Consider the following 25,229-nt stretch of genomic DNA (forward strand, 5'->3'; position numbering starts at 1 on the left):
ACGCTTTTACGGGACAAGTCACAAACCGACCGGAAGTAAATCCGCGTCCGGGGCCCGGAGGGGTCCTCGGCTCTTTTCAGAGGCTTCAAGCCCTAAGCTGGGCAATGACCAAAAAGAGAGTCAGCTCCAAGGTATCCAACGACAGTACGAACTTCTCCCCCTTTCCATATCAAGGGTAACTCCAACGACCTCTGATGCTCCCGCTTAAAAAAGGAGTCGCGATAAAATCAATCGAAAAGACAGAGTACCTCATAATCTGTTGTTATCTGTATGGCTCCGTCATGAATTCCTTCCAGATCTTTGGCAATTAATTTGACTCCGAACACAGCAAAGTAACCCGAAGCTAATATAACCTGTAAGGGGAAGAAGCCCAACATAATGTCACACAATTTCCAGAGCACCGAGGAGCCCGCATCTAAAATACGGTGACCACATCTCTCAGCGATCCCTTCCATGCTACAGTCAGTCTTCGCCACGCTCGAGCAACTGCTGGCAGCATCGCGACGAATTGATTCATTTGTCTCTATTGAGCGCCGACTGTGTGCAGAGCACTTGACTGAGCGTTTGGGAATGAATTCGGTGCTTACGCGTTGCGGTCGCTTGCGAGTATAAAAGCATTGGTCCGCAATCCCTGCCGGCCCAGTCGCTGGTATTTACTGAGCATTTACCGTGCGCACGGCACGTGCTAAGCCGCGAAAGGGGAACCACACAACCAAGAACCGTTGGAAGGGACGTGACTCGGTCTAGAAGGCATCACGACGGAGAAACTCCGGGAAAGGCTCGATCAGAGCGGTAGTGGTCTGTGCTATTCCCCTCACTTTCACCCACCCTTGCCAACTGGGCTCGTTCATTCACTCGGTCCTATTTAGTGAGCCCTTCCCGTGGGCGGAGCACGGCGCTCAGCGTTCTAACTAGGGCCTGGAGTGCAGGGAGTGAAGGAGCAGGAGCAAGAAGGTGGTTTCCTTTTCTAGGCTCATCTCCTAACCTCCAAACTTCCCGGCACCCTCCGTTCCGCCACAGCTAACCTTCTCGCTGTACCGCGATCTCGCCTCTCTCGCCGGCGACCGCCGGCCCACGTCCCACCTCTGGTCTGGTACACTCTCCCGCCTCGTACCAGACGGATACATTTGCCCTCCCCGACTTCAAAGCCTTTTCGAAGGCCCACCTCCTCCAGAAAGCCTGCCCTGACTAAACCCTCCTCTCCTCCCACTCGCCCCGACTCGTGCCCTTCATTCATCCTCCCTCCCCGCCCCACAGCACTCGGTACCTAACTGCCGTTTATATATTTATATTAATGTCCGTCCTCCCCTCTAGACCGCGAGCCCGTTGTGGGCCGGGAACGTATCTGCTGTTCTGCTGTACTCTCCCAAGCGCTTGGTACAGTGATCCGCGCAGAGTAAGCGCTCGATAAATACAACGGAATGAAAGAGCGAATCCCGGTTTTCTCAACCTCTCGCCACTGTGCCAAGCACATATCTGGCTGCCCATCAAGGGTATTTATTGAGCACCGTGGGCAGAACGCTGTACGAAGCGCTCGGGAGGGCGCAATTCAAAGGGTTCGGCAGACACGTTCCCTGCCCGCGACGAGCTTATAGTCTAGAGGGGAAGACCGACCTTAATATACCTTTAATGTATGATTTAAAGCCATATGAGCTGACGGGGGAGTGAATATCGAATGCCCACAGGTCACAGATCCAAGCGCAGAGACGGCGCAGAAGAGAGAGGGAGCGGGGGGGGGGGGGAGCTCAGCCCGAACCTAATTCCACTTTTGCTTTCCTACAGCGGAGGTTGGCCAAAAAACTTTCAGTTTTAATTCGGCGAAAATTCTCCAGTTCACCGAGGCCGCCCGTGAAGCAACTTACTGACGACTGAGCCGAAGCGGAGGCGTCTACGAGCTCCGGTATTCTCGCATCTATTGCCGTTCTGTTGCCCCTCTCGGCAGCTAAGAGTTCTACTGTCAGTCCGTCTCCGATAACATGCCAACCTTTTATCGCCAACTGGAGGAAAAAAAGAAAGGAAAAAGGATCGATCGGATTTACTGAGTGCTTTCTGTGGGCAGAGAGCTGTCCTAAGCGCCTGAGAGAGTGCAAAGTCCCAGAGTTCGCAGACACATTCCCTGCCCATCGGGAGCTTACCGAGTAGAGGAGGAGATGGGCGTTTGTATAGATAAATCGATTACGGATATTTACACGAGTGTTCTAAAGCCGAGAGTGGGAGGGTGGAAGTGGAAATCCAAGTGGAAAGGTGATGCAGAAGGGAGTGGGAGGAGAGGAAGTGAGGAAAAGATGAGTAAGTTCACGTAGCTAGGGATAAACAGAAAGAGATGGGGAAAAAAAATGGTCCTTTACCTCAATTGGATTGCTGTTAAAGACTGCAAATAAAATGTGACTTGCTTCCGAGGCACTCAGTATGCCAAAATCTATGAAAGGCTCCTCCGCTTGGGGGTGAACTACAAAGTACTGGAAAGAACCAAAAAAAAGAATGAATAAATCCAAAGAAGTGAACTGCTCACAGATTAATCGTGATTAAGGTAAGAGTGTCAACATTAGGACAGGCCAAGAGGCATTTCAGGAAGAAGCCGATACCGAATTGGCCTGTGCCATCGTAGAAAGAACCAAGATTGCAAGACTACAGAAGAGGGGGCCTCAGACTTCATTCATTCAACGGCGTTTATGGAGCACTTACCGTGTGCAAGGCACTCACAACCTTTCCTCTGAAAACCAAGCCCGAGAACACGTCTGCCAAAGGGACGTGGGAATTCGCTCTCTTTGATCCATTCGGCTAAGACAGGCACTATTAAGAATTATTTCGGTACTCGTGTGATACTTGTACTAAATGCTGGGGTAGATTCGAGATGACGATAATAACAACGATGACGGTATTTGTCACGCGCTTACTACGTGCCAAGCACCGTTCTAAGCGCTGGGGCAGATACAAGGTAATCAGGTTTTCCCAGGTGGGGCTCACAGACTTAATTCCCATTTTACAGAGGCGGTAACTGAGGCATAGAGACGTCACGTGACTTGCCCAAAGGCACACCGCTGACAAGTGGCTGAGGAGGGATTAGAACCCACGGCCTCTGACTCCCAAGCCCGGGCTCTTTCCACTAAGCCAAGCCGCTTCAATCAAGGAAGACACGGCCCCCGTCCCACAAGGGGCTCGCAATCTAGTGAGGGCGGAGGAGGATTTAATCCTCACTCTACAGACGAGGAAACCGGGGTTCGGCGAAGTGAGAAGCAGGGTGGTCTAGTGGAAAGAGCACGGGCCCGCGAGTCAGAGGACCTGGGTTCTAATCCCGGCTCTGATCCGCTGTGTGACCTTGGGCAAGTACTTAACTTCTCTGTGCTTTAGTTAGCGGGGCTCAGTGGAAAGAGCCCGGGCTTGGGAGTCAGAGGTCGTGGGTCCGAATCCCGGCTCTGCCGCTTGTCAGCCTGTGTGACTGTGGGCGAGTCATTTAACTTCTCTGTGCCTCGGTTACCTCATCTGTAAAATGGGGATTAACTGTGAGCCTCACGTGGGACGAGCTGATGACCCCGTATCTACCCCAGCGCTTAGAACGGTGCTCGGCACAGAGTAAGCGCTTAACAAATACCATCGTCATTACCTCATCTGCAAAATGGGGATTAAGACCGGGAGCCCGCCGTTGGGTAGGGACCGTCTTTATCTGGGGCTGAATCAGCACACAGTAAGCACTCAATAAATACGAGTGAATGTGGGACATGCCTGGCGCGTAGTAAGTGCTTAACGAATACCATTAAAAAAAAAGACTCGCCCAGGGTCACACGGCAGACAAGTGGCAGATTCCTAGGCCCGTGCTCTTCCCACTAGGCCGTGCTGCTTTACGGGACTTGAAATCTCCAAGGGAGAGAAGATACTTACTTCCAAAAAGCCCGTGTACGCCCGCACGGGTAGGTGGAATTTCGAAGCATTGGTGATAAGTAAGATATTGCTGTCGATGTGAACGGAGGAGGAGGAGGGGATGAAAAACAAAGTGAAAACAGATCTGGATTCATTTGGAGGAATTAGGACTGGCTTGCTGAAGTTCTGGACCTAGGCAGTAAGGAGAAAGAGCAAAGCATGAGCTTCCGTTCCCTCTCTGGATTCCCATTAGGAAGAAACCCCCGACCTCTGGTTGGCACAGACTCACTTGGAACATAATTCTGGCTTCCTCCGGTAACAAGACATCATGAATGAGGATGGCAAAACTGAAGGTGTTCGTCAGGTAGACGGGTCTTTCGATGGGGTCAGAGGAACTGTCCTGGATGTGAAATAATGTGGCGGCGTGATCGAATCCCAGATACCTATTTCCAAAGCAAGAGGAAGAGGGGATCAGCCTTTTCCTTCCCATCTCCGGACGGTACCTCGCAGGCTTTAACAATATGGAATGCAAAGGTCGCGGACGGAAGCCCGAAAATCTGTTGGAATGGAAAACCCGGTCAGAGCTATACGGTCAAGGTTTCTCTCGCGTCTACGGACCGGCGGAACGTGATGGGGGGGATCGTCAAGCAAGATGCTCGTGATTTTCATCGTTCCGCCCCGAACAGACCGATGAGTGATCTGAAAGCCTCGATGCCTGGCTCTGACCGATCTCTAGACCGTCAGCACGTTACGGGCCGGGAACGCGTCCGCTAATTCTGTTGGATCGTATCCTCCTAAGCGCGGTGCTCTGCACACGGTAAGCGCTCAGGGAATACGGCCGACCGAAAGCGACTCGCCGACGGTCATACGGCAGACAGGTGGCTGAGCTGGGATTAGAACCCAGGTCCTTCTGCCTCCCGGGCCCGGGCTTTAGCCACTAGGCCAAGCTGCTCCTCTAAGTGAGGGTCTCTGGGGCCGAACGAGGTCGCACGGGACCGAGCGGAAGGAAGCAGAATGAGACCAGACAACCAGCAGGGAGACTTGACCCCGCGCTGGTCTCTCCTTCCCCGATACCGGGCTCGTCTGCCAAGGCCCAGATCTTTGGCCGAAGATGTCTCTGCCCAGAAGGCAGGGGAGACTGATGGGACTACAGGCTAGACTGTCTGCTGGGTGGCCTTGGGCACCTCACTTCACTTCTCTGTGCCTCAGTTACCTCATCTGCAAAACGGGGATGGAGACTGTGAGCCTGATTCGCTTGGAGCCAACCCAGTGCTTACTACAGTGCAAGGCACATAGTAAGCGATTAACAGACACCATCTATATGATCATTACTATTACTCGGGGAGCTTCAGATTGCCCTCAGATTCCTTGAGCGGAAAGAGGAAGTCTACCCTGATGACCAACGGGTGACCCAGTCCTACCGGAAGACGTTCCCGGCCGTCCTGAACCTCTCCGACAGCCTGGAGGCACCTGACCCGAGGAGACGACGGGACCTAAATCCCGTCTGAATATAACCCCCGTCAATCCCGACAGGAAGAGTTTCACCGGGTCAAATGCCGCCGGGCAGCGACGCTCAAGGCACTGGAAGTTACCGACAGAAGCGAACCGGGACTTCCCGTGCCGACTGGCGTCATCTTCCCCACTGCGTAATTTGCCCTCCCCCCCTGCCCGACCTAAGGAGGAAAGCTCGTTTCCCCAAGCGGGGCTGGGACGGAGGGGAAGGATCAGAACGTGGCAACGCCGCAGGTACAGGCAGACGCGAAGAGGGGGTTTCCTCACCGAGAGGTGTAAACTTTGGGGGAGGAAGTGGAATTCACTGACTATCCACCGTACGTGGGTCCAGAGCACATCCGAGACCAGTAAGAGCTGGGCCCTCAAGAGTCCTCTTACTCTTCTCTTCCGCCTCCCCTCTTTTTCCATCAACGGTGTTCGAGTGCGTGTCGAGCGCGGAGCACTGTACTAAACGCTTGGGGGAGTACCAAACGACGCTCCACGACCAAAAGGTGCTTAAGATCCTCGGGCCAGATGTGAGTTTTATAACCCCCCGGTTTGCAAAAGGTGCGCAAAAGAAAGAACCTAGGTAACCAGAGGAGTAAATACGGCAGTCACTCCGGGTAGTGGTACAAAGCGGAGACTCCGTCTGTCAAAAACGCTAACCGGCGGAAGCGGGTTACACGATCCATACGTGGGGCTGAAAAAGACCACCCTTCTACGTATCGAAAGGTACAACTTGCACAAGTCGTTATATGGGACAACTGTGAAGTCTTTAAAAGGAGAAAGATTAGAAATACCTTGCCAGAGGGGCCTCACTAGCTTACGTCCTTTAAGAAACTCACACCACCTCACCAGAGTGCTTCCGGACGAATGACCTGAATGACGACGATGAACAGGATGACAGTAGAACGGGAAGTTTAACGATAAGTTTAACTTAACGGTAAGTTTATCGGCTTCACTCGGAGGTGATGAGTGACATTTCTACATTGGATTTAAGGAGATTAGAGACGAACCAAAACTTACCCATCTAATACATCTGCCTGATAGGGAATTTCGAGTTTCGAGTAACTCTTCTCTTTCGCTTTAACTGTTATTTTTCCAGAAAACTGAGACGGTCTTTTTGCTTTTGATGCTGAAATGAAGGAGAAAATGACAAACCGGTTGACTGGCAGGCACATCGGTGAAACCCGTTTCCAGGGAGGGAGTCCAACCTAGGCTTTTCCGCTCATACCACACGTGGGCACGGAGCCGCTGTTTGGCTGTTAGGACTACTAACAGAGCTTCCCTTTATCCTACAGAAAGAACCTCTTGGTTTTTACAAACCGCATAAGCAAGTAGCACGCGAACAAATACCATCATTATTATTGTTGCTGCAAGATTTAACTGCTTTGCGCAGACTCGGTCTGATGACGTTGCAGGCTTCTTCACTGCCACGCAGAAGTCTGGAAATTATCTCCACCAGGATGCTATACAGGAAAAGGTGGTAAGTCGCACGGGATGGGTTCCCCTAGGCGACGATCCCCAGGGTTACGGATGGACAAACACCCCTTACTTTACCCCCCCTCTCCATCCTGATCAGCCCGGGGTGCATGGCTTACTCGGGGGGTTCCCCAAACCCTTCATAAACTCTCTGTTTTCCACTGTAGAGTCTCCTGTCCAATAATAATAGCGATGGCATTTGTTAAGCGCTTACTACGTGCAAAGCCCCGGGAGAGATACAAGGTAATCCGGTTGCCCACGCGCAGCTCACAGTCTTCATCCCCGTTTCACAGATGAGGCCACAGGGAGAGAAGTTAAATGAGTTGCCCAGGATCACGCAGCAGACAGGTGGCGGGGCCGGGATCAGAACCCACGACCTCTGACTCCCAAGCCCGGGCTCCTTCCATCAGGCCACACCGCTTCTCGGCCCAGCTGCGACAGGGCTTCGGCCGTGTCCTGAATGCTTCGTGAGAGCCGTCTGCGGGGCCGACGGGCCGACGGGAAGCGCTCCGTGTCTTTTCCACTACCTCGCTTCCTCTCCAGCCAGGTCCCTCCCTACGTCGTCTCCCGCGGCCAGTCGACGGGCCACGTCGGCCGCAGGTGTAGATCGGTTCCGTTCCGAACCGGATGCCGGTGGAGGGAAAGTGCCCTGCATTTTGGATCAGTGGGGTCTGACCGACGAGCCTTCACTGCGGAACTCGAAAGGGCCGGAGGGTTACGATGGATATCGGCACGCTGCTATTTCTCTCTCTTCCAAACAGGGGTGCACTGCTAACAACCGTTTCATTTCCCCAGAGCTGTGTGCACGCTGTACCTAAGTCTCTGGGTTGTGATTTTGGGTCAAGAATGAGACTGCCCGTTTTCCAAGCCACGCCGACCTGTGCGTTCACACCAGACAGAGCGAGATTCGTTCGCAGAGAGTTTACACGTTAGCATGCGCAGCCTTAGTGGAAGCCCTCTCGGAATCCACTGCAAAAGTAACATTTTCCATGTAAAATCGAATATATTTATGTTTTTAATTTAAAGAGGAGTACTCACCATCAAAGCTAATGCTCGCAACTTTGGTATATTTACTTTCCGAAGCTTGCAACGTAATCGGTTTAAAGTGTACAGTGATAGCTTCATTCTGCGGTGTCGGTCTCACGCTCTAAACAGAAAGAAGAGGTTGGCCTGATTTGGGCTCAGAGAAAAGAAGCCTCTGCAATCAACTGCCTAGTTGCCACGCCGACCTTTTCTTTGTGAGCCGCATGCGGGGACGGGGACTGCGTCCGACCTGATTATTCACTCAATCGTATTTTGGGGGCGCTTACTGTGTGCAGAGCACTGTACACGGCGCTTGGAAGGTACAATTGGGCGAGAGATCGAGACAATCCCTTCCTTATCCCCAAATCTACGCTCACCCCGTGCTCGGCACCCCACAAGCCCTTAAACGCCATCATCGATGGGGCAGGAACTCTCTCCGATCTAATTCTTCTTACATCTACCCAAGGGCTTAGCATTTAGTAACCGCTACGCGAATGCAGTCATGAAAGTCACAGGAAGTGTGACTGCCTAGAAAAAGATCAGGTTGATATTGGGACAACTCACCGGAGGAGATCCCTTCAACTACGAACCCTAAGACATAATAATATTAATAACGATGATAATGGCACCTGTGAAGCGCTTACAAGTCACACAGCAGGCACGTGGTGGAGCCGGGATTAGAACCCAGGCCCTCCTGACTCTCGGGCCTACGCTCTGTCGACGGCGCCACGCTGCTTCTCTCGTGTTACTTAGCGGACCACGCCCCTCCCGCTGCCATACAACGAACTTACGCTTTTAGGCCTAAATCAGAATAAAGCAGCACGAGATTTAAAAAAAAAAAAAAAGAGGAACTTACTGTTATAGGTACATCTTTTGTTCCCGAATTTAACAGATGCAGATTTAAAACTTTGGGTAGATCTGTTCAAAGAAAACAGAGTCGGCGATCAGGACACACTGTCTAGAAGAACTGACTTGATCGGGTAGATTTAAAGGCAAAAACGGGGAACGGAATCAGTCAGGAGTCACCCTACTCTCAAAAGGGCGTAATATTTTGCGCGGCAACGGTCTAACAGGGATCCGAGAAGGGATTCGTGAATTTCATCTATCGCCCCTTCAAAGCCGGGGCTTTCCTAGTTGGAGAACCGCCTGGAGCTTCGGTCAGTCAGTCGATCGTATTTATTGAGCGCCTACCGTGTGCAAAGCACTGAACTGAGCACCGGGGAGAGAACGAGGTAAGAACGTAACAGACGCATTCCCTGCCGACAGTGAGCTTACGGTCTTGAGGACTTCCCATTGTGCCTTGCCGTTCTGTTTAAAACGGTATCCGTTAAGCCAGCACCGTTCTACGTGCTGGGGCGGATGCACCGATGATCACGTCTCGCCCGGGACTCACGGTCCCGCAGGAGGGAGAAGAGGCGCCGAATCCTCATTCTGCAGCTGAAAGCGAGGCGCCAAGCGGGGAAGGGACTTGCCCGAGGTCGCACGGCCGGCAGGCGGCAGAGCCGGGTTTAGAAAAACCATCCGGCTCCTAGGTCCACGCGCCACCCGCCAGGCCACACTGCCTCCCGCTCCCAGCGGCTGCGTAAGTGCCGAAGTCAAACGTGGTAATGCCCAGAACTGTTGTACGGCCCAGGGGAGAGAGCTTGGGCCTCTGAGAGTCAAAGGAGCCGGGTTCTAATCCCGGCTCTGCCAGGCGCCTGCTGGGTGACCTCGGACAGGTCACTTAACTGCTCTGGGCCTCAGTCTCCTCGTCTGCAAAATCGGGATGCAAGGTCTGTCCTTCCTCCTACTTGAGAGAAGCAGCGTGGCTCAGTGGAAAGAGCCCGGGGCTTGGGGGTCGGAGGTCACGGGTCCGAATCCCGGCTCTGCCGCTTGTCAGCTGGGTGACCGTGGGCAACTCGCTTCACTTCTCGGTGCCTCGGTTACCTCCCCCGGAAAACGGGGATTACGACCGTGAGCCTCACGTGGGACAACCAGATCACCCTGCATCTACCCCAGCGCTCAGAACGGTGCTCGGCACACAGCGAGCGCTGAACAAATACCAACGTTATGAAGTGAAGCCCACGTGTGTCGGGGACCGTGTCCAACCCGATTAACTTATATCTACCTCGGCGCTTAGAAACGCGTCTGACCCACAGTGAGCGCTAAACGCAATAACAGTAATAATCACGGTAACCGAGGTCGATGAGCCGGGCTAATGGCACGGTGCCGAACTCTGCTATGGGGTTGACGTTTAGCAAACTGGCCTATCCACCTGGAACACCGAAATGACACGACGCAGAATAAACCCCAAGTAGCGTCTTTAAGGCATCGCTGTCTTCCTTTTATTTTTAGTTCCCTTACTGTGCTCTCATTCCATGGCTCCCAGTTTGTCGCCCATCGTGGAGCATACTCTATTTACTCTCCTGTCTTCGCCCCACGTCTCCCCCTATTCTCTGAGGCGCAGATCGAAAGCCGTGTTTCCATCCGCAGCGAAGGCGGCATTCTTGTTTAAACGGTATCCGTTGAACGCTTACTACGTGCCGGGCACTGTGCTAAAAACCTGTCAGCTGTGGGACCGGCCAAGCCACTTCTCTGCGCCTCAGTTCCCTCATCTGTAAAACGGGGATTAAGACGGCGAGCCCCATGCGGAACAACCCGATTAATAACGTCGGTATCCGTGAAGCGCTTACGCAGAGCACTGTTCTAAGCGCTGGGGTAGAGACAGGGTGATCGGGTTGTCCCGCGTGGGGCTCACACTTCTAATCCCCATTTTACGGACGAGGGAGCCGAGGCACAGAGAAGTGAAGTGACTCGCCCACAGTCACACAGCTGACAAGTGGAGCCGCGTTTCGAGCCCACGACCTCTGACTCCCGAGCCCGGGCTCCTCCCACTGAGCCACGCTGCTTCTCAGCGTGATTAGCCTGCAGCCACCCCAGAGCTTCGAGCAGCGCTTATTCCCGTATCATCATTCCATCCTCATTATCATCATCGGGTAATTGGGTCGGACACCACCTCTGCCCCGCAGAGGGCTCCCGGTCTTACTTCCCCTTTCTACGGATGAGGTAACAGGCAGGGAAGCGACTCGACCTAGGTCACGGAGCAAACAGGCGGCAGAGCTGGACGGAGACGACCTCCAGGCTCTGCCTCTTTCCGCCAGGCCACGCCGCTTCTCTAAGCGCTCGGTGGGGAGACGGGGCAGGGCCGACAACGCAAGCGGCCGTGAGTTCGCGAGGAGGAGGAGGAGAAGGTAAGGGGGGGGGGGTCAGTTCGTGGACTGCGTACTGTGTCAAGCCCTTGGGAGAACGCGATACAGGATGTGCCGTCTCAACCGCCTGCTCACCTTTCTCTTCCTTCTCCCCCCTCCCCTTTTACGCCTTTTTTCCCCTCTGCTCCTCTTATTGCAAGATTCACCTCTCATAACCTCGGGTAACAGGCCCACCCTCTTTGGGGGGGGTCGCAAAGGTTACGCAAAACGGGGCGGGGGGAAGTTCCGCGAGTGAATCGGTTGAGCGAAGCCCCAACCCCGGCTCCTCCCAGACTCCTCCGAGGCTTCGACACGTTCCATCCTCTAAGGGCCCGATTCCGGCTCCTCCAGAGGCCACTGCGGCTCCGAGGGTCGATCACCGGGCCGACGTTTGTGCCGCTCTTCGGCCTCCGTCACCGGACTGCGGGAAGCCCGGGGCAGGTGCCGGTAAGGGTTTTGTATCAGGGGATAATAATAATAACGATGTCGGCATCTGTTAAGCGCTTACTAGGTGCAGAGCACTGTTCTAAGCGCTGGGGGACATCCAGGGTGATCAGATTGTCCCACGTGAGGCTCGCGGTCTTCATCCCCATTTTGCAGATGAGGGAACCGAGGCCCAGAGAAGCGAAGCGCCTCGCCCACAGTCACGCAGCTGACAGGCGGCGGGGCCGGCATTCGAACCCGTGACCCCGGACTCCCAAGCCCGGGCTCCCTCACGTGGGTTGGTGAGACCGGCGAGATGCCCAAGACCGTCTAAGCTCAGCAGTTGAGACCGCCGGGTTCCTAGGAGGGGCCCGACTGGAAGCTACAGCACAAAGTCAGGCTACGCTGCACCGGGCCGCTTTACCCAGAGCATCGATGTGCAAACCCTTACCTTGGCTGCGCAGCGTTCCAAAATCTAACATTTCTGTCGAGGAGTAAATCCCAGGGGCTTCAAAACAAGAACAGAAACAAAAAAAAAAAAACGGTCACCATCCCGTTTAATCCCACCAAAGCAACGCGGAACGCATTTTTTTTGAGTGGCGGGGGAGGATATTGGCAGTTTTCCCCAAACCTGTTGTCACTTCCACCTCGACGGGAAGGATGATGAACTCGGTACTGTCTGAAGCGTTCGTTTTGATGCGGATGAAGGCCGTGTGATTGTCCGCTTCTCGGGAAGAAAAGCTGGCTCTCATCACTCCTTTTGTTTCGTAGGGTGGAATCTCCTACCGCAGCGCACACAGAACACCGGAGAATCGCCGTTAATCCCGCGGCGCGTTACACGCCGCGTGGCGTCGCCAAGGCGGAGGGAATTGGATCGCCAGCGGCAAAGCCCCGCAACAAAGAGTCCGGTCTGTGAATCCGCCCCGGTTCGGCGGGTCGGTCTGGAGAAGAATCGGATTCGGGCCATCGGGGACACGGGACGGGCCGAGCCCGGGGCCGGACGAAGCGGGTGGGGGAGACGGACAGAAGGGCGGACGCTACGCCCGGGGACGCCGGCACCGATAACCCCGCCTTCAGGCCCGGCGCTCTTCCAGGCCACTTGGGCATCGCTTGCCGCCGGGTTCCCTTACTCGAAGGGCATTCGAGCACTGACTGTAAGCTCACTGTGGCCGGGGGACGCGGCTACCGACTCTGTTCTACCGGACCCTCCCCCCAAACCCATCCATCCGCGGCATTTACTGAGCGCTTACTCGGTGCAGAGCGTTGTGCAGGCGCTTGAGAGAGTACAGTCCAACAGAATCAATTATAATAATCCACCCCCGACCCACCCGCCTCCCGCCGCCCGGCTTCCGGTCGCCGCCCTTTCCGGGAGCTCACTCACCCAGAGTTTACTCGTGCCGCTCTGCTGCCCCGTGGGGAGTTCTAGGTGGAGATCCCCTCCGCTCGAGAACATTTCCACCACCTGAAGCGAGAGAAGACAGGAGGGGGCCCCGCCGCGATCGGACGCTCAAATCGCTCCGGGCCGAAAGTCGGCGGGTCCGCTCCTCGGGGCTAACAGACTCGGTGGACCACGATAATACTGACGATCATCATTACGATAAGAGCGGTATTTCTCAAGTGCTTCCCACGCGTCAAAGCACCGCTCTAAGCGCCGCGGCAGGCGCGAGGTTGGAGACGGTCCCCGCCCCACAAGGGGCTCACGGTCTAAGTAGGCGGGAGACCGGCTACCGGATCCCCATTCTTACAGGTGAGGAAGCTGAGGCCCGGAGACGGGCGGTGACTTGCCCAAGGTCACGCGAGCGAGGAAATGGTAAAGCTGGGATTAGAGCCCAGGTCCTCCGATTCTCTAGCCCCGCTTCTGCCACTACGATTCACCGCTTCTCAGCACAAGCCACTAGATGATAATCACGGTAGCTGTTGGGCGCTTCCTACGTGCCAATCACCGTTTCAAGCGTTCGGTCACAAGGCGATCAAGCTGCCCCACGTGGGGCTCACGGTCGTAATCCCCATCTTCCAGGTGCGCTAACCGAAGCACAGGGAAGTGAGCTGGCCTGCCCGAGGTCACCCGGCAGGCAAGCGGCGGAGCCGGGGTTAGGACCCACGTCCTCGGACTCCCGAGCCCGGGCCCTTTCCGCTAAGCCACCAGACGAAGCAGAGAACCACAGAGCTCACGTATCCCCCCCCATCGACCGACGGGCCCCGAGCGACATACCTGTAGCGGTTCACTGTGAGGATTGTGTATATTTATGATAGGAGAAAAACTGCTATTTACAGGAACTCTGGCCCCAAGAAAAGGGCGCAGTCTATACGGGTTGGGGATTCCAACCCCAAATACCTGTTTTTCAAAAAAACAAAAAAGGGAGGGGGTGGATTTTTAGTAACGTTTACAGCTGACACACGACGACGCGGTTTCATTTCATCCCACGTCATTAAGTAGACTGTGCTGCCTCGCGGAGGGAAACGTCTTATCTGCCCCTTTTGTCCGACACCGCCCTTGACACGGCCGTTCAGGGCTCTGGGGTTTACTTGAACTGCAAGCTACCTTACACACACCCACACAACTTCCCCTTCCTGCAGAAAGCCACACCGACCAAATCTCAAATCGCCGTGACGAAGCATACGGCTCCCGCTGGGCAGTTCCGAAATCAGAACTCTCGAGCGCGACTCGATGCCACCGGAACGGGCTTTTGGGGGCCGCTGACACGCCGGGACCTCAAGGCCGGCCGACGGGCGACGGTCAGGCCCGGGGCCGTGGGTGGGTGAGATCCCACCCGCCCACCGACGTCTCTTTGGGGGGGGGGGGGGGGGGTTAGGCTGCGGCGGCGGCTCGAGGCCCGGGGGTCCGCGCGGGGAGCTGAAGGCGTCGGGGAGGGTCATACCACTCTGGAGCGATTTAGGATCCAAGAGCCGCATCCTAGCCGCCCGGCGAGACGCCGGTGCCCATCTGAGAACCTGGAACGGGTTTCCAGACCCCGGTGTGAAACTGGAATTCGGAGCGGGCGGCCGTGGTCCGGCACTCACTCATCTATTCAGTCGTACTTATTGAGCGCCCGGTGTGCAGAGCTCCGTACTAAGCTCTTGGAGAGTACGATTCGGGAACGGAGAGAGATGATCCCTACCCAACGACGGGTTCGCAGCCCAGAAGACTAAGCCCAACGCCCCTCGTCATCGAGACAGTCTACATCAAGAGGTTTAGTCAGTCCGACCTCTGGGCAGAAAAACCGGGACCAAACCGGGACTTGGTTTCTAATTTCTAACTTCATTTCTAACTCCCCGAGGCTTAGTATTCATTCATTCAATTCATTCACCAGCATTTATTGAGCGCTTACTATGTGCCGAGCACTGTACTGAGCGCTTGGAATGTACAAATCGGTAACAGATAGAGACGGAAAGTGCTCTGCGCACATTAAGCGCTCAATACGCACGACCGAATAAATCCCGCTCGCCGCTCGGTTTGTCGAGGGGATTCCCCATCACCGGAATTGAGCTGGGGAAAAAAAAAAATACCCCCAGACCGACGTGCGCGTGACGAGGATGCCGCCACCCGTGCGAATAGGGATCAGGGCACTAGTATACTTTCGTGTTTCTCTGCGACTCTAAAGAGGCCGAATGAGTCCATCTGCGACCCTGCTCAAAAACACACACGGACCTCTGCTTCTTCATCTCACCTGGTAAGTAAATATCCCATGATTAGATGTGTTAATAAATAGAGTGTTTTCTACATTCCCCACTACGCGGGCAAGGAAAACTACATCGAACGACGTGTTTCCCCCTGGAGGAATTTTCTGAAAGAGAAAAAGAAAGCAGTTGAAACACCGTCACGCACGTTCATCGGAATACAAGTAGAGAATCGTTAACGGTAACATCGACGATAATAACTGGGGCACTCGTTAAGCACTAAGTGCCGGACACTCTGCCGAGCGCTTGGTGGATACAGGCAGATCGGGTTGGACACGGTCGGTCCCTGGCCCTCGCGCGGCTCCCAGTCTCAATCCCCGTTTTCCAAACGAGGTAACTGAGAGGTGACTTATCCAAGGTCGCGCGGCAGACGAGTGGTGGAGCCGCATTAGCACCCACGACCTTCGGGCTCCCGGGCCCCGTGCTCGACCCGCTGCTAGCGAGAGCCGGGTTTCACCCAACCGGAGGTGTGAACCCATTTCTTCATGCCAAAGGCACTTTCGCCGGAAAATCTTTATTATTATCATTATTATTATTATTATTATTATTATTATTGCTGTTGCTGCGCCTCCCACGTAAAAGCAGGGGAGCAACGTCGAGCTTTATCGAGGACCTGAATGAAGAAATTGGCAGCGACCTCACAGAATCTGCCCTCGACACCAGACTGGCTGAGCCAGCGGGCACCGTGGTACGGCTGCCATAAAATTGAAGTGACCTCACACAAATAGAAAAGGTACTTTTACAAGAACTTATAAAATGGGAAAAGATTACACGCAAGAGTTGCAGGGAACCCGGTCAACTACGAAGTGAATACGTCCGCGGTATTCCGGAGCCGACGACATCCCTTGGCAGGAAGAAGGCAAGACAGCGGTAACTAAATCACCTTCCTCTTATGCTCCGTGAAAGCTCTCCTGCTCCGACTAAATTGTACCCTTATTTTGGGACCTCTGCACAGCTGGCTTTTTTCTTTTTCTCTTTTTTTTTAAAGTACTCGTTAAGCGCTTACTGTGCATCAAGCCCCGTCCTAAGCCCAAACTAAATTAGGTCCTCACTCCGAACGGGGCTCACAGCCTGAATAGGAGGGAGAACGGGTTTCTGGGGTTCTTTTAACGGTATCTGTGAGGTGCTTACCACGTGCCAAATACCGAACTGAACACCCGGGTAGCTAGGGCACGGGCCTCAGAGTCAGAGGACCTGGGTTCTCATCCTAGCTGTGCCAAATGCTCGCTGGGGGGGGGGGGGGGGGGGGGGGACCCGGGGAAAGTCACTTGGCTTTTCTGCGGCTCAGTTTCCTTAACCGTAAAATGGGGATCCGACACCTTTGCCCTCTCTTATTTTGACTCGGGACAGGGGGGCGTGACTAACCTAATTGAGCGGTATCTGTCCCGGCGCTTAGAACAGTGCTCGACACACTGTAAGCACTTAAATATAATAACGATAGTAAGAACAAGAACAACAACAATTCAAACTAATCAGGTTGGACAGAGTCCATGTCCCACACGGGGCTCACGGTCTTAATCCCCATTTTACAGCTGAGGTCACGGGGACCGAGAACCTCACTGACTTGCCCAAGGTCTCCCGGCAGACAGGTGGCGGAGCCGGGATTAGAACCCAGGCCCTCTGACTCCTAGACCTCGTGGCTCGGCGGAAAGAGCCCGGGCTTCGGAGTCAGAGGTCACGGGTTCGACTCCCGGCTCTGCCACTCGTCGGCTGTGGGACCGTGGGCGAGTCGCTTCACTTCTCCGGGCCTCAGTTACCTCACCTGTAAAACGGGGATTAACCGTGAGCCTCACGTGGGACGACCTGACGACCCCGTATCTCCCCCAGCGCTTTGAACGGTGCTCGGCACACAGTGAGCGCTTAATACCAACATTATTAGACCCGTGACCCTTTCACCAGCCGACGCTGCTTCTCTATCCTCCCCGTAAAAGTCCAACGAAGCCACGTAAATTCCTCCTTAACCCTCTCTTCTCAAACACCTTCTCTCTCCCCCTAACTCCACATTCGGGTCCTTTATCCTTTCCTCGAAGGATCTATCTCTCACCCCTTTAATCACGCTTGTCATTCCGGTGGGTAAATGGTGACTAAAGACCCGACGACGGTTTATAATTTCTCTCCATCCTTCTTACAAGCAGATCGAGCAAAACCCGTTACAAAACCTGGCCCCGGTCAAGGGATGACGGAAGGGCCTGCTTCCAAATCCTGCTTAGCGTATTCTTTAAAAAAAAAGAAAAAAAAATACCTCAAAGTACCTCGCCACTCAAACGGCCACTGCACTGCTGACATATTCACTTCGTAGCTGACCAGGTTCCCCTGGTCCTCTTTCGGATTCTGGCGCGTAATCTCTTCCCGCTAAGTCCTTCTATAGGTACTTTTATTATTACTACTATTACTTTTTCTCTCTGCGTGGGGTCGCTTCAATTTTACGTCAGCCTTACCGAAGTGCTCGCTGACTCAACCAATCTGGTGTCAACGGCACATTTTAGGAGCACGCCGTCCATTTCGTCACTCAGGTCCTCCACAGAGCTCGACGTTCCGCTCCCCCGCTCTACGTGGGAGGCCCAACGGTTATAATAATAATGAGTGGTATTTGTTAAGCGCTTACTACGGGCCAGGCAAGCAGACGGGGCCGGTCTCCGTCCCTGTCCCACGTGGGGCTCGCCGTCCAACTCCCCATTTGTCAGGTGAGGTAACTGAGGCCCAGAGAAGCAAAGCGGCTTGCCTCAGGTCACCCGGCAGACAAGTGGCGGGGCCGGGATCAGAACCCGCAGCCTTCCGACCCCCGGGCCTGGGCTCTAGCCCCTGGGCCACGCTGCTTCTCCAGAGGACGAGACACGTTCCCCGGTGACGGGGCGAGGAGGAGGCCAACTGCGAAACGTTGACGGGAATAAAACATTTTGCCATCGCCTCATCCTCCGCACCCGTGTCGCCTTCACGTCCGTTCATTCCTCCGTTCAGTAGTATTCGTTGAGCGCTTACTCTGCGCGGAGCACTGCGCTAAGCGCTTGGAACGGACAAATCGGCAACAGAGAGAGACGGTCCCTGCCCACCGACGGGCTCGCGGTCCAATCGGGGGAGACGGACGAAAACGACAGCGATAAATAGAATCAAGGGGATGGACGTCTCATTAAAACGACGGCGATCAACAGAATCGAGGCGATGTATATCTCACTGACAAAATAGAGAGGGTAATAAAAATATATACAATCGAGCGGACGAGCACGGCGTCCGTTGGGTTTTCTTTCATCCACTCATTCAATAGTATTTATCGAGCGCTTCCTATGTGCAGAGCACTGTACTAAGCGCTTCTTCTATCACTCCCTGCTGCCAGACCTCCAGACTCTCCCTTTGTTACTCCGCAACTTACCGGCTCACTCTCCCCTTCCCTCCCTTGCCCCCCAACTCCTTCGCCTGAACCTACTTACGGCCACTGGACCTATTTATAATTCTAATTCCATTTATTATTTTATCAGTGATGCGTCTACCTCTATAATTCTATTTATAATGAAGCTGCCGATCTCTGTTTCCCCGTTCTGCCGTCTGCCTCGCCGCTTCTACGCCGTGAGCCCGCTGCGGGCGGGGACTGCCTCTTATTTGTTGCTGACCGGATCTGCCCAAGCGCTTGCCAAAACGCTCGGCACACAGCAAGCGCTCGAGAAACACGACTGAATGAACGGACGATACGGAAAGGAAACACCGCCAAGGTCGGTTCGATGCCATGGATTCCGGTTAAGAGCTCTCTGCGGGGGGGGGGGGGAGGATATCACGCGACGCTGCCGGCGGCTTCCGCGACAGAGTGGGCTACCGAAGTCGTCTGGCGATACGCCGATCACGACGTGAAATCAAGGTGAGACGCCAGAGCTGTGGAGCTCACTGTGGGCTGGGGATGTCTGTTTATTCTTAGAGTGTACTCTTCCAAGCGTTCAGTACAGTGCCTTGCATACGGTAAGCGCTCAATAAATACGACTGTACGAGATCTCAAGTCTACGCCGAACCCCAGGCGCTAGCAGAGCACCGCAAAAACCTACAGACGCACTTTCCCGGAGACTATTCTATTGGCCGTGATTACGCCGTCACTGCTCAAGGTCCGTTGTACGGTTGTGCTGCATCCTCCCAGGCCTTCGGTACAACGCTCTGCACGCGCCAAGTGCTCAATAAGTACGACCGGCTGGCTCTTCGAAACGGACGGCGTGACCCCGGCCCGCGGGGGGCTTACAATCCGGCTAAGGGAGGAACCGTAAGGAGACAGCGACACCGTTTCGGCTAGGGCGGGGCCACGACGCGGCGACAGGGCCTCATATCGCCGCCGTGTCAAGGTTGGCAGGGGGGCTGAGGTCCCTCTTGCCCGTGGACCTCCGTAGACAGGTTATAACAACGAAGAATGACGACGATATCTGTTAAGCGCCTACTACGTGCCAGGCACTGTACCGGGCGGGGGGCGGGTACAGGCAAACCGGCTTGGACAGAGTCCCTGTCCCAACACAGGCTCACGGTCTTTATCCCCACTTTCCAGATGAGGTGACCGAGGCCCAGGGAAACCAAGTGGCTTGCCCCAGGTCTATCTGTGCCGGGACTGGAACCCATGACCTTCTGACCCCCAGGCCCGTGTTCCATCCGCTGTGCCCCGCTGCTTCGCTCCTCCCTCCTCATCACACTGAAAGAGTCACCGAAGACATTAAATAGGACCTTTTTTTGGTTTAAAGGGCATTCGTTAAGCACTCACTACGTGCCGCGCGCCGTTCTAAGCATACAGGTTAATTAGGTCGGACACGATCCCCGTCCAACGTGGGGCCCGCCGTCGTAATCCCCATTTTCCAGGTGAGGTAACTGCAGCCCAGAGGTTAAGCGACCTGCCCAAGGTCCCACGCCAGTCCAGCGCCGGAACCGGGCTCAGCACCCAGGTCCCTCCGATTCCCAGGCCCGTGCTCCATCGGCGGGGCCGCGCCGCCGCTTCAAAGACGCCGGCCCGATCGCCATCTTCCCGAAAGGATCCGCGCCAACCGGACTGAGAGTGGGTAATGACGCGAGGCGAGTACGGTGCCGCCTGGTTTAAGAACGTAGCCGGGGTCCTTCTGCTCCGGGAGCTCCGTCACCCTTCCTTCCGTCGCTACGTGACTTCAAAACGAGGCGCGGGACGGAAGAGGAAGCAGCGTGGCCTAGTGGATGGAGCCCGGGCCCGGGGGGCAACTGGGACCCGGGTGCCGACCCCGACTCCGCCAACCGGCCCGCTCGGGCGAGTCGCTTCCCTTCTCCAGGCCTCGGTTACCTCATCTGGAAAATGGGGATTTATAAGACTGGGGGAGCTTATGCGGGACAGGGCCTGTGTGTCCAACCCGATCAACTTATATCGACCCCGGAGCTCACGTCAGCGCTTAGATCAGAATAGTGAGCGCTTAACAAATACCGACGTTATTACTATGTCAGTGCCTGGCACGGATAAGCTCTTAAACGCCATATATATATATATATATATATACACTATAAATATATGTATGTATTTTTTATTTAAAAAGATATGGTTCAGTCAGAACTGAAGACAATTTCCCGGTCCTCTGTCCATCGTCAAAGGGGTACAGACAGTCGGTATCGATCATATTCACCGAGCGCGTACTTGCGTGCAGAGCGTTGTACTGAGCGCTTGGGAGGGTGCAGAGTTGGTGCTTACTGTGTGCAGAGCACTGTGCTAAATGCTTGGGGAGATCCAGTGTAGCAACAGGTGGACATACTCCCTGCCCTCAGCAAGTTTATAGTCTAGAGGGATGAATTTAGACCATGAGCCTCGTGTGGGACCCGATTATCTCGTCTACCCCAGTGCTCAGTTTAGCGCTCGGCACGTAGTAAGCAAGCACCGTTCTCGTCCGCCCGTCTCCCCCGATTAGACCGTAAGCCCGTCAGAGGGCGGGGACCGCATCTGTTGCCGATCCGTACATTCCAGGCGCTCAGTACGGCGCTCTGCGCATAGTGAGCGCTCAACAAACACTATCGAATGAATGTTTACCCCACCCTCAGCCCCCACGGCCCTCGTGTACATATCCGTACATTATTTGCCTATATTAGTGCCCGTCTCTCACTCCACACTGCCGACCGCCCGGGGCCAGGGAATGTGTCGCCAACTGTGCTGCAGCGTCCTCTCCCAAGGGCTTAGCACAGCGCTCGGCACGCGGTAAACCCTCGACGAATACCGCCGACTGAACATTCCAGGGCCGGGGAGGGGCCTCAACCCCGTTCCGGCTCGACCCGTTGGAAAAGCGCAACGTTTTCCGTAAACAAGCGAGACCGCTTTACGACGGACCTCGGAATCACTCACCCTCGGGAAGTGGCAAGAATAAAATGACATTTTACAAAAGCCTGCACGGTTCACCCCGGTTCGGCCAGACCGTTTTAAAGACAGAGACGGCCCAGATCTACCGGGAAAGCCCCGCTACTCCGGTTTGAAGAGTCGGAAGAGAGTCATCTCCAGAGCAACTCACCCTGTTTTGAAAAAATGACGCGTGAAAATGGGATGTTGTCGCAGATATTGATATTAAAGTAATAGTTTCTTCTGAACTAGGATTATGAAGGTAAACTTTTTCCATTTTGGGCATCCCAACCGGCCTGTGGAAAGAGACGAGGGGAAATGTCACAAGTCCTTCCGAAACGAGTTAGGCAGCAATCGTGATAAATAACCGCACTTAAATACACTAGATGTCATTTGGCAGCCGGGAGCGACGCTTCCTCGAACACCCTGCCTCTCACGAACTCATGCCCTCCTGAGTTAGTCTTTCTGGATCTCATTCCCTCTCACCTGATAGGCCAACTTGTGCTTCACCGCCTGGCTCTCTATTTAGAGAAGCGGCGTGGCTCGGCGGAAAGAGCCCGGGCTTGGGAGTCAGAGGTCACGGGTTCGAATCCCGGCTCTGCCACTTGTCAGCTGTGTGACCGTAGGCGAGTCACTTGGCTTCTCGGTGCCTCAGTTCCCTCATCTGCAAAAATGGGGATTATGACTGTGAGCCTCATGTGGCACAACCTGATTCCCCTGTATACCCCAGCGCTCAGAACGGTGCTCTGCACAAGGTAAGCGCTTAATAAATACCAACCCTATGCTTTCTGCGCTCCGGTGTCTGACTTGCACGATAGGTTCGGTCGCGGGTCTACCGGAGTGCCGTTTTGGTGGAGCTGATGAAAAAGGCAAAATGGATACAGGCACACGACCCCCTCGTGCTCCGGGAAGAGACGGTTCTCAGGGGGAACGACGAGGCCGGGTGGCTGGAGCGCGTGCCTGGGAGTCAAGGGGACCCGGGTTCTAATCCCGGCTCCGCCACCCGTCCGCTGTGTGACCTTGGGCGAGTCGCTTCACTTCCCTGGGCCTCAGTTCCCTCATCTCCGTAAAAGGGGGACCGCGAGCCCTACGCAGGACGGGGACCGCGCCCGACCGTTCCCTTATATCTGCCCCAGCACTCAGCACGGTGACGGGCACGTAGTAAGCGTTTCACAAATACCGCATTTTTATGCGTTTTATCATTATTACCCACGGTCTCCCGTAGATTTACCTGTTATTAGTTAGGATCTGTTCTAGAACCTCCAGAAAAGTCACACCGAAGTATTGTTACCTATGCTGTAATCGGTGTCACGACTGGAAGAATTCAAAGCCTATCACAATAATTAAATGAGGCGGTGCGACACGGTAATAAATCTTTGCGGAAGCCTGTGGAAACGGGCCTTGGTCTGGCCAAATGCGATCGCGCTTTCTTCAGCCTGGGGGGAAGAATTCATCCAACTCAGGTCAAACCGTTCCAAGCACCGGGGTGGACGTGAGGTGATCGGGTTGTCCCACGGGGGGGAATCACAGTCTTAATTCCCATTTTACAGATGAGGTAACTGAGGCCCGGAGAGGTTAAGCGGCCTGCCCAAGGTCCTACAGCAGACAAGTGGCGGGGCCAGGATCGGAACCCACGCCCTCCGCCTCCCAAGCCCGGGCTCTTTCCACTAAGCCAAGCTGCTTCCCTGCCGCTTCATTACTGGGATATTTAAGCGCCTATTACGAGCCAAGCACTGGGGAAGATGATAATCTAGACTGTAAACTGTCTGTTACGTTGTCATATTCTGCTCTCCCAAGCACTTAGTACAGTGCTCTGCACATAGTGAGCGGCCGATAAATGTCATTAATTGATCGAATCAGGCGGGAGACGGTCTCTGTCCCACACAGGGCTCACAGCGTAAGCTGGAGGAAGCAGGATCGATTCCCATTTTACAGACGGGGCGACCGAAGCCCAGAAAAACTACGCGACTTGCCCACGGTCGCACGGCGGACGGGCAGCGGAGCCGGGATTAGAACCCGGGTCCTCCGACAACCAGGCCCACGCTCTTCCCACCGGGCCAAGCCGCTTCTCTCCTCCCATCATCTCGTACGTCCATCCGTCCCCTCAAAAACCGAGGCGGGATTTGAGATTTTAGCTGACAGGAGGGAACCCGGAGCTTCCCCCGTCCCGGCATTTCGCAACGAGGCGGCGGACTGTCGAAATGCAGCAGCGGGGTCCTCAGGCGGCGCTCCCCCCGAAGGACTCGGCGAACTGACTCGCTGCCCTCTGCGTTATTCATTTTCAAGACCCATCCCCGGTTCAACCGCTCCTCGGGTCGCTGGCCCGGAGGTCTCTCCAGGGTCGTCAAATCCCCGTCAGGCTGACGGACTGCCTGCTCGGGGGTGGGGGAGGATCCGCCGGCCCGTAGCCGTCGGCGAGGATGCCGTGGGCGGAGAGCGGCGTGAAGCCGCTCCCTAGACCCGTCGCCTCGGCGATGTCCGGCGCCGCTACACGGAGGCGCCATCTCCCATCTACCTCACCGCCGGCCCCGCGCCCACGTCGTGCCTCCGGCCTGGAACGTCCTCGCTCTCCATATCCGACCGACAGTGACTCTCCCCGGCGCTTCAGAGCCTCGTTCGAGGCCCATCTCCTCCAAGGGGCCTTGGCTAAGCCCTCCTTTCCTCTTCTCCCTCTCCCTTCCGCTTCGCCCTGACCTGCTCCCTTGGTTCATCCCCTCTCCCGGCCCCACAGCACTTATTACCGTCGCCATTATTTTGGTATCGAGGCCAGGCGCCGTACGAAGCAAATCGGGTGGGACGCGGTCCCCGTCCCACCTGGGGCGCAAAGTCTCGACCCCCATTTTACAGATGAGGCACCGAAAGGTCACACAGGAGACAGATGGCGGAACGGGGATTAGAACCCACGACCATCTGACTCCCAGGCCCGGGCTCCATCTACTAGGCCGGAACATCCGTCCTCTGTGCCTCGCTCTGACCTGGCCGGTGGTGACCTCGTCGTCGGTCCAGGCAAATTTCAGCACGCGAAGCTGCGGGTCAGGGGATTCTCATCTGCGGAGACACGGCCGGCCGGCCGGTCTTTATTTCAGCTTCGGCGGTTCCGCCTCAACCCGACTGCATTTGGCTCGCCGGCAGGCTTTACTTCCCCTTTTCTGGACGTTCTAAAAAGGGGCTCGTCCGAACGAAGCCATCTCATCACCCGGGAGGGCGAAATGCGGCCGCGTACTCTCCGAGGAGCTCAGTACGGTCCCCCTTCAACTCGTACGCGCTCAGTAAATCGAATCGACTGATGGCATGCCTAACCCCATTTGATGCCCTGAGTCAAACTGAGAAAAACACCAACTTACTTTCCCGCCCCTAAATCGCCAGGCTGCAGAGAAAACCTCTCTCTTTGTATCGTAAGATAGTTGTTAAGCCCTTACTGTGTGCCAGGCACTGTACCGAGTGAGCACCTGGGTAGATACGAGTTAAGGAGGTTGGACACAGTCCATGTCCCACTTGGGGCTCACCGTCTTAATCCCCATTTTACAGATGAGGGAACTGAGGCACGGACAGGTTAAATGACTTACCCCAAGTCACACAGCAGCCAAGCGGCGGAGCCGCGATTAGAACCCCAGGTTCTCTGACACCCAGACCTCTTAGAAGAACTTTCCACTGGAAAACGCACCTCTTGGTCCCGCCTTCCAAGACGGGCATTACAGTCAAGTTCTACCTCCGAGCTCCGAAAAGGTGAATTTCACAGTCAGAGGCCT

At 55.1% G+C, this 25,229-nt stretch overlaps 1 protein-coding gene across 4 annotated transcripts in view; it reads right to left on the reverse strand.

Annotated features, from left to right (window-relative positions):
• The window catches only part of TMEM131 (transmembrane protein 131), a 90,649-nt gene that overhangs the window by 37,741 nt on the left and 27,679 nt on the right, over positions 1-25,229 (reverse strand). For 3 of the 4 annotated variants that reach the window (XM_029083210.2, XM_029083209.2, XM_029083211.2), the window contains exons 5-18: positions 21,653-21,776; positions 15,173-15,289; positions 13,717-13,839; positions 12,886-12,966; positions 12,136-12,286; positions 11,956-12,012; positions 8,711-8,772; positions 7,870-7,978; positions 6,376-6,484; positions 4,148-4,301; positions 3,880-4,050; positions 2,349-2,459; positions 1,863-1,997; positions 249-353 (exon numbers count right to left, since the gene is read on the reverse strand). In XM_029083210.2, coding sequence (XP_028939043.1) covers positions 249-353; positions 1,863-1,997; positions 2,349-2,459; positions 3,880-4,050; positions 4,148-4,301; positions 6,376-6,484; positions 7,870-7,978; positions 8,711-8,772; positions 11,956-12,012; positions 12,136-12,286; positions 12,886-12,966; positions 13,717-13,839; positions 15,173-15,289; positions 21,653-21,776 — 1,609 coding nt within the window. Of the gene's footprint in view, positions 1-248; positions 354-1,862; positions 1,998-2,348; positions 2,460-3,879; positions 4,051-4,147; positions 4,302-6,375; positions 6,485-7,869; positions 7,979-8,710; positions 8,773-11,955; positions 12,013-12,135; positions 12,287-12,885; positions 12,967-13,716; positions 13,840-15,172; positions 15,290-21,652; positions 21,777-21,966; positions 22,061-25,229 lie in introns of those variants that run through there. The other variant, XM_029083212.2, reaches the window with a different exon arrangement.

The sequence above is a fragment of the Ornithorhynchus anatinus genome, chromosome 18 (genome assembly GCF_004115215.2).
Source record: "Ornithorhynchus anatinus isolate Pmale09 chromosome 18, mOrnAna1.pri.v4, whole genome shotgun sequence".
Taxonomy (NCBI): domain Eukaryota; kingdom Metazoa; phylum Chordata; class Mammalia; order Monotremata; family Ornithorhynchidae; genus Ornithorhynchus; species Ornithorhynchus anatinus.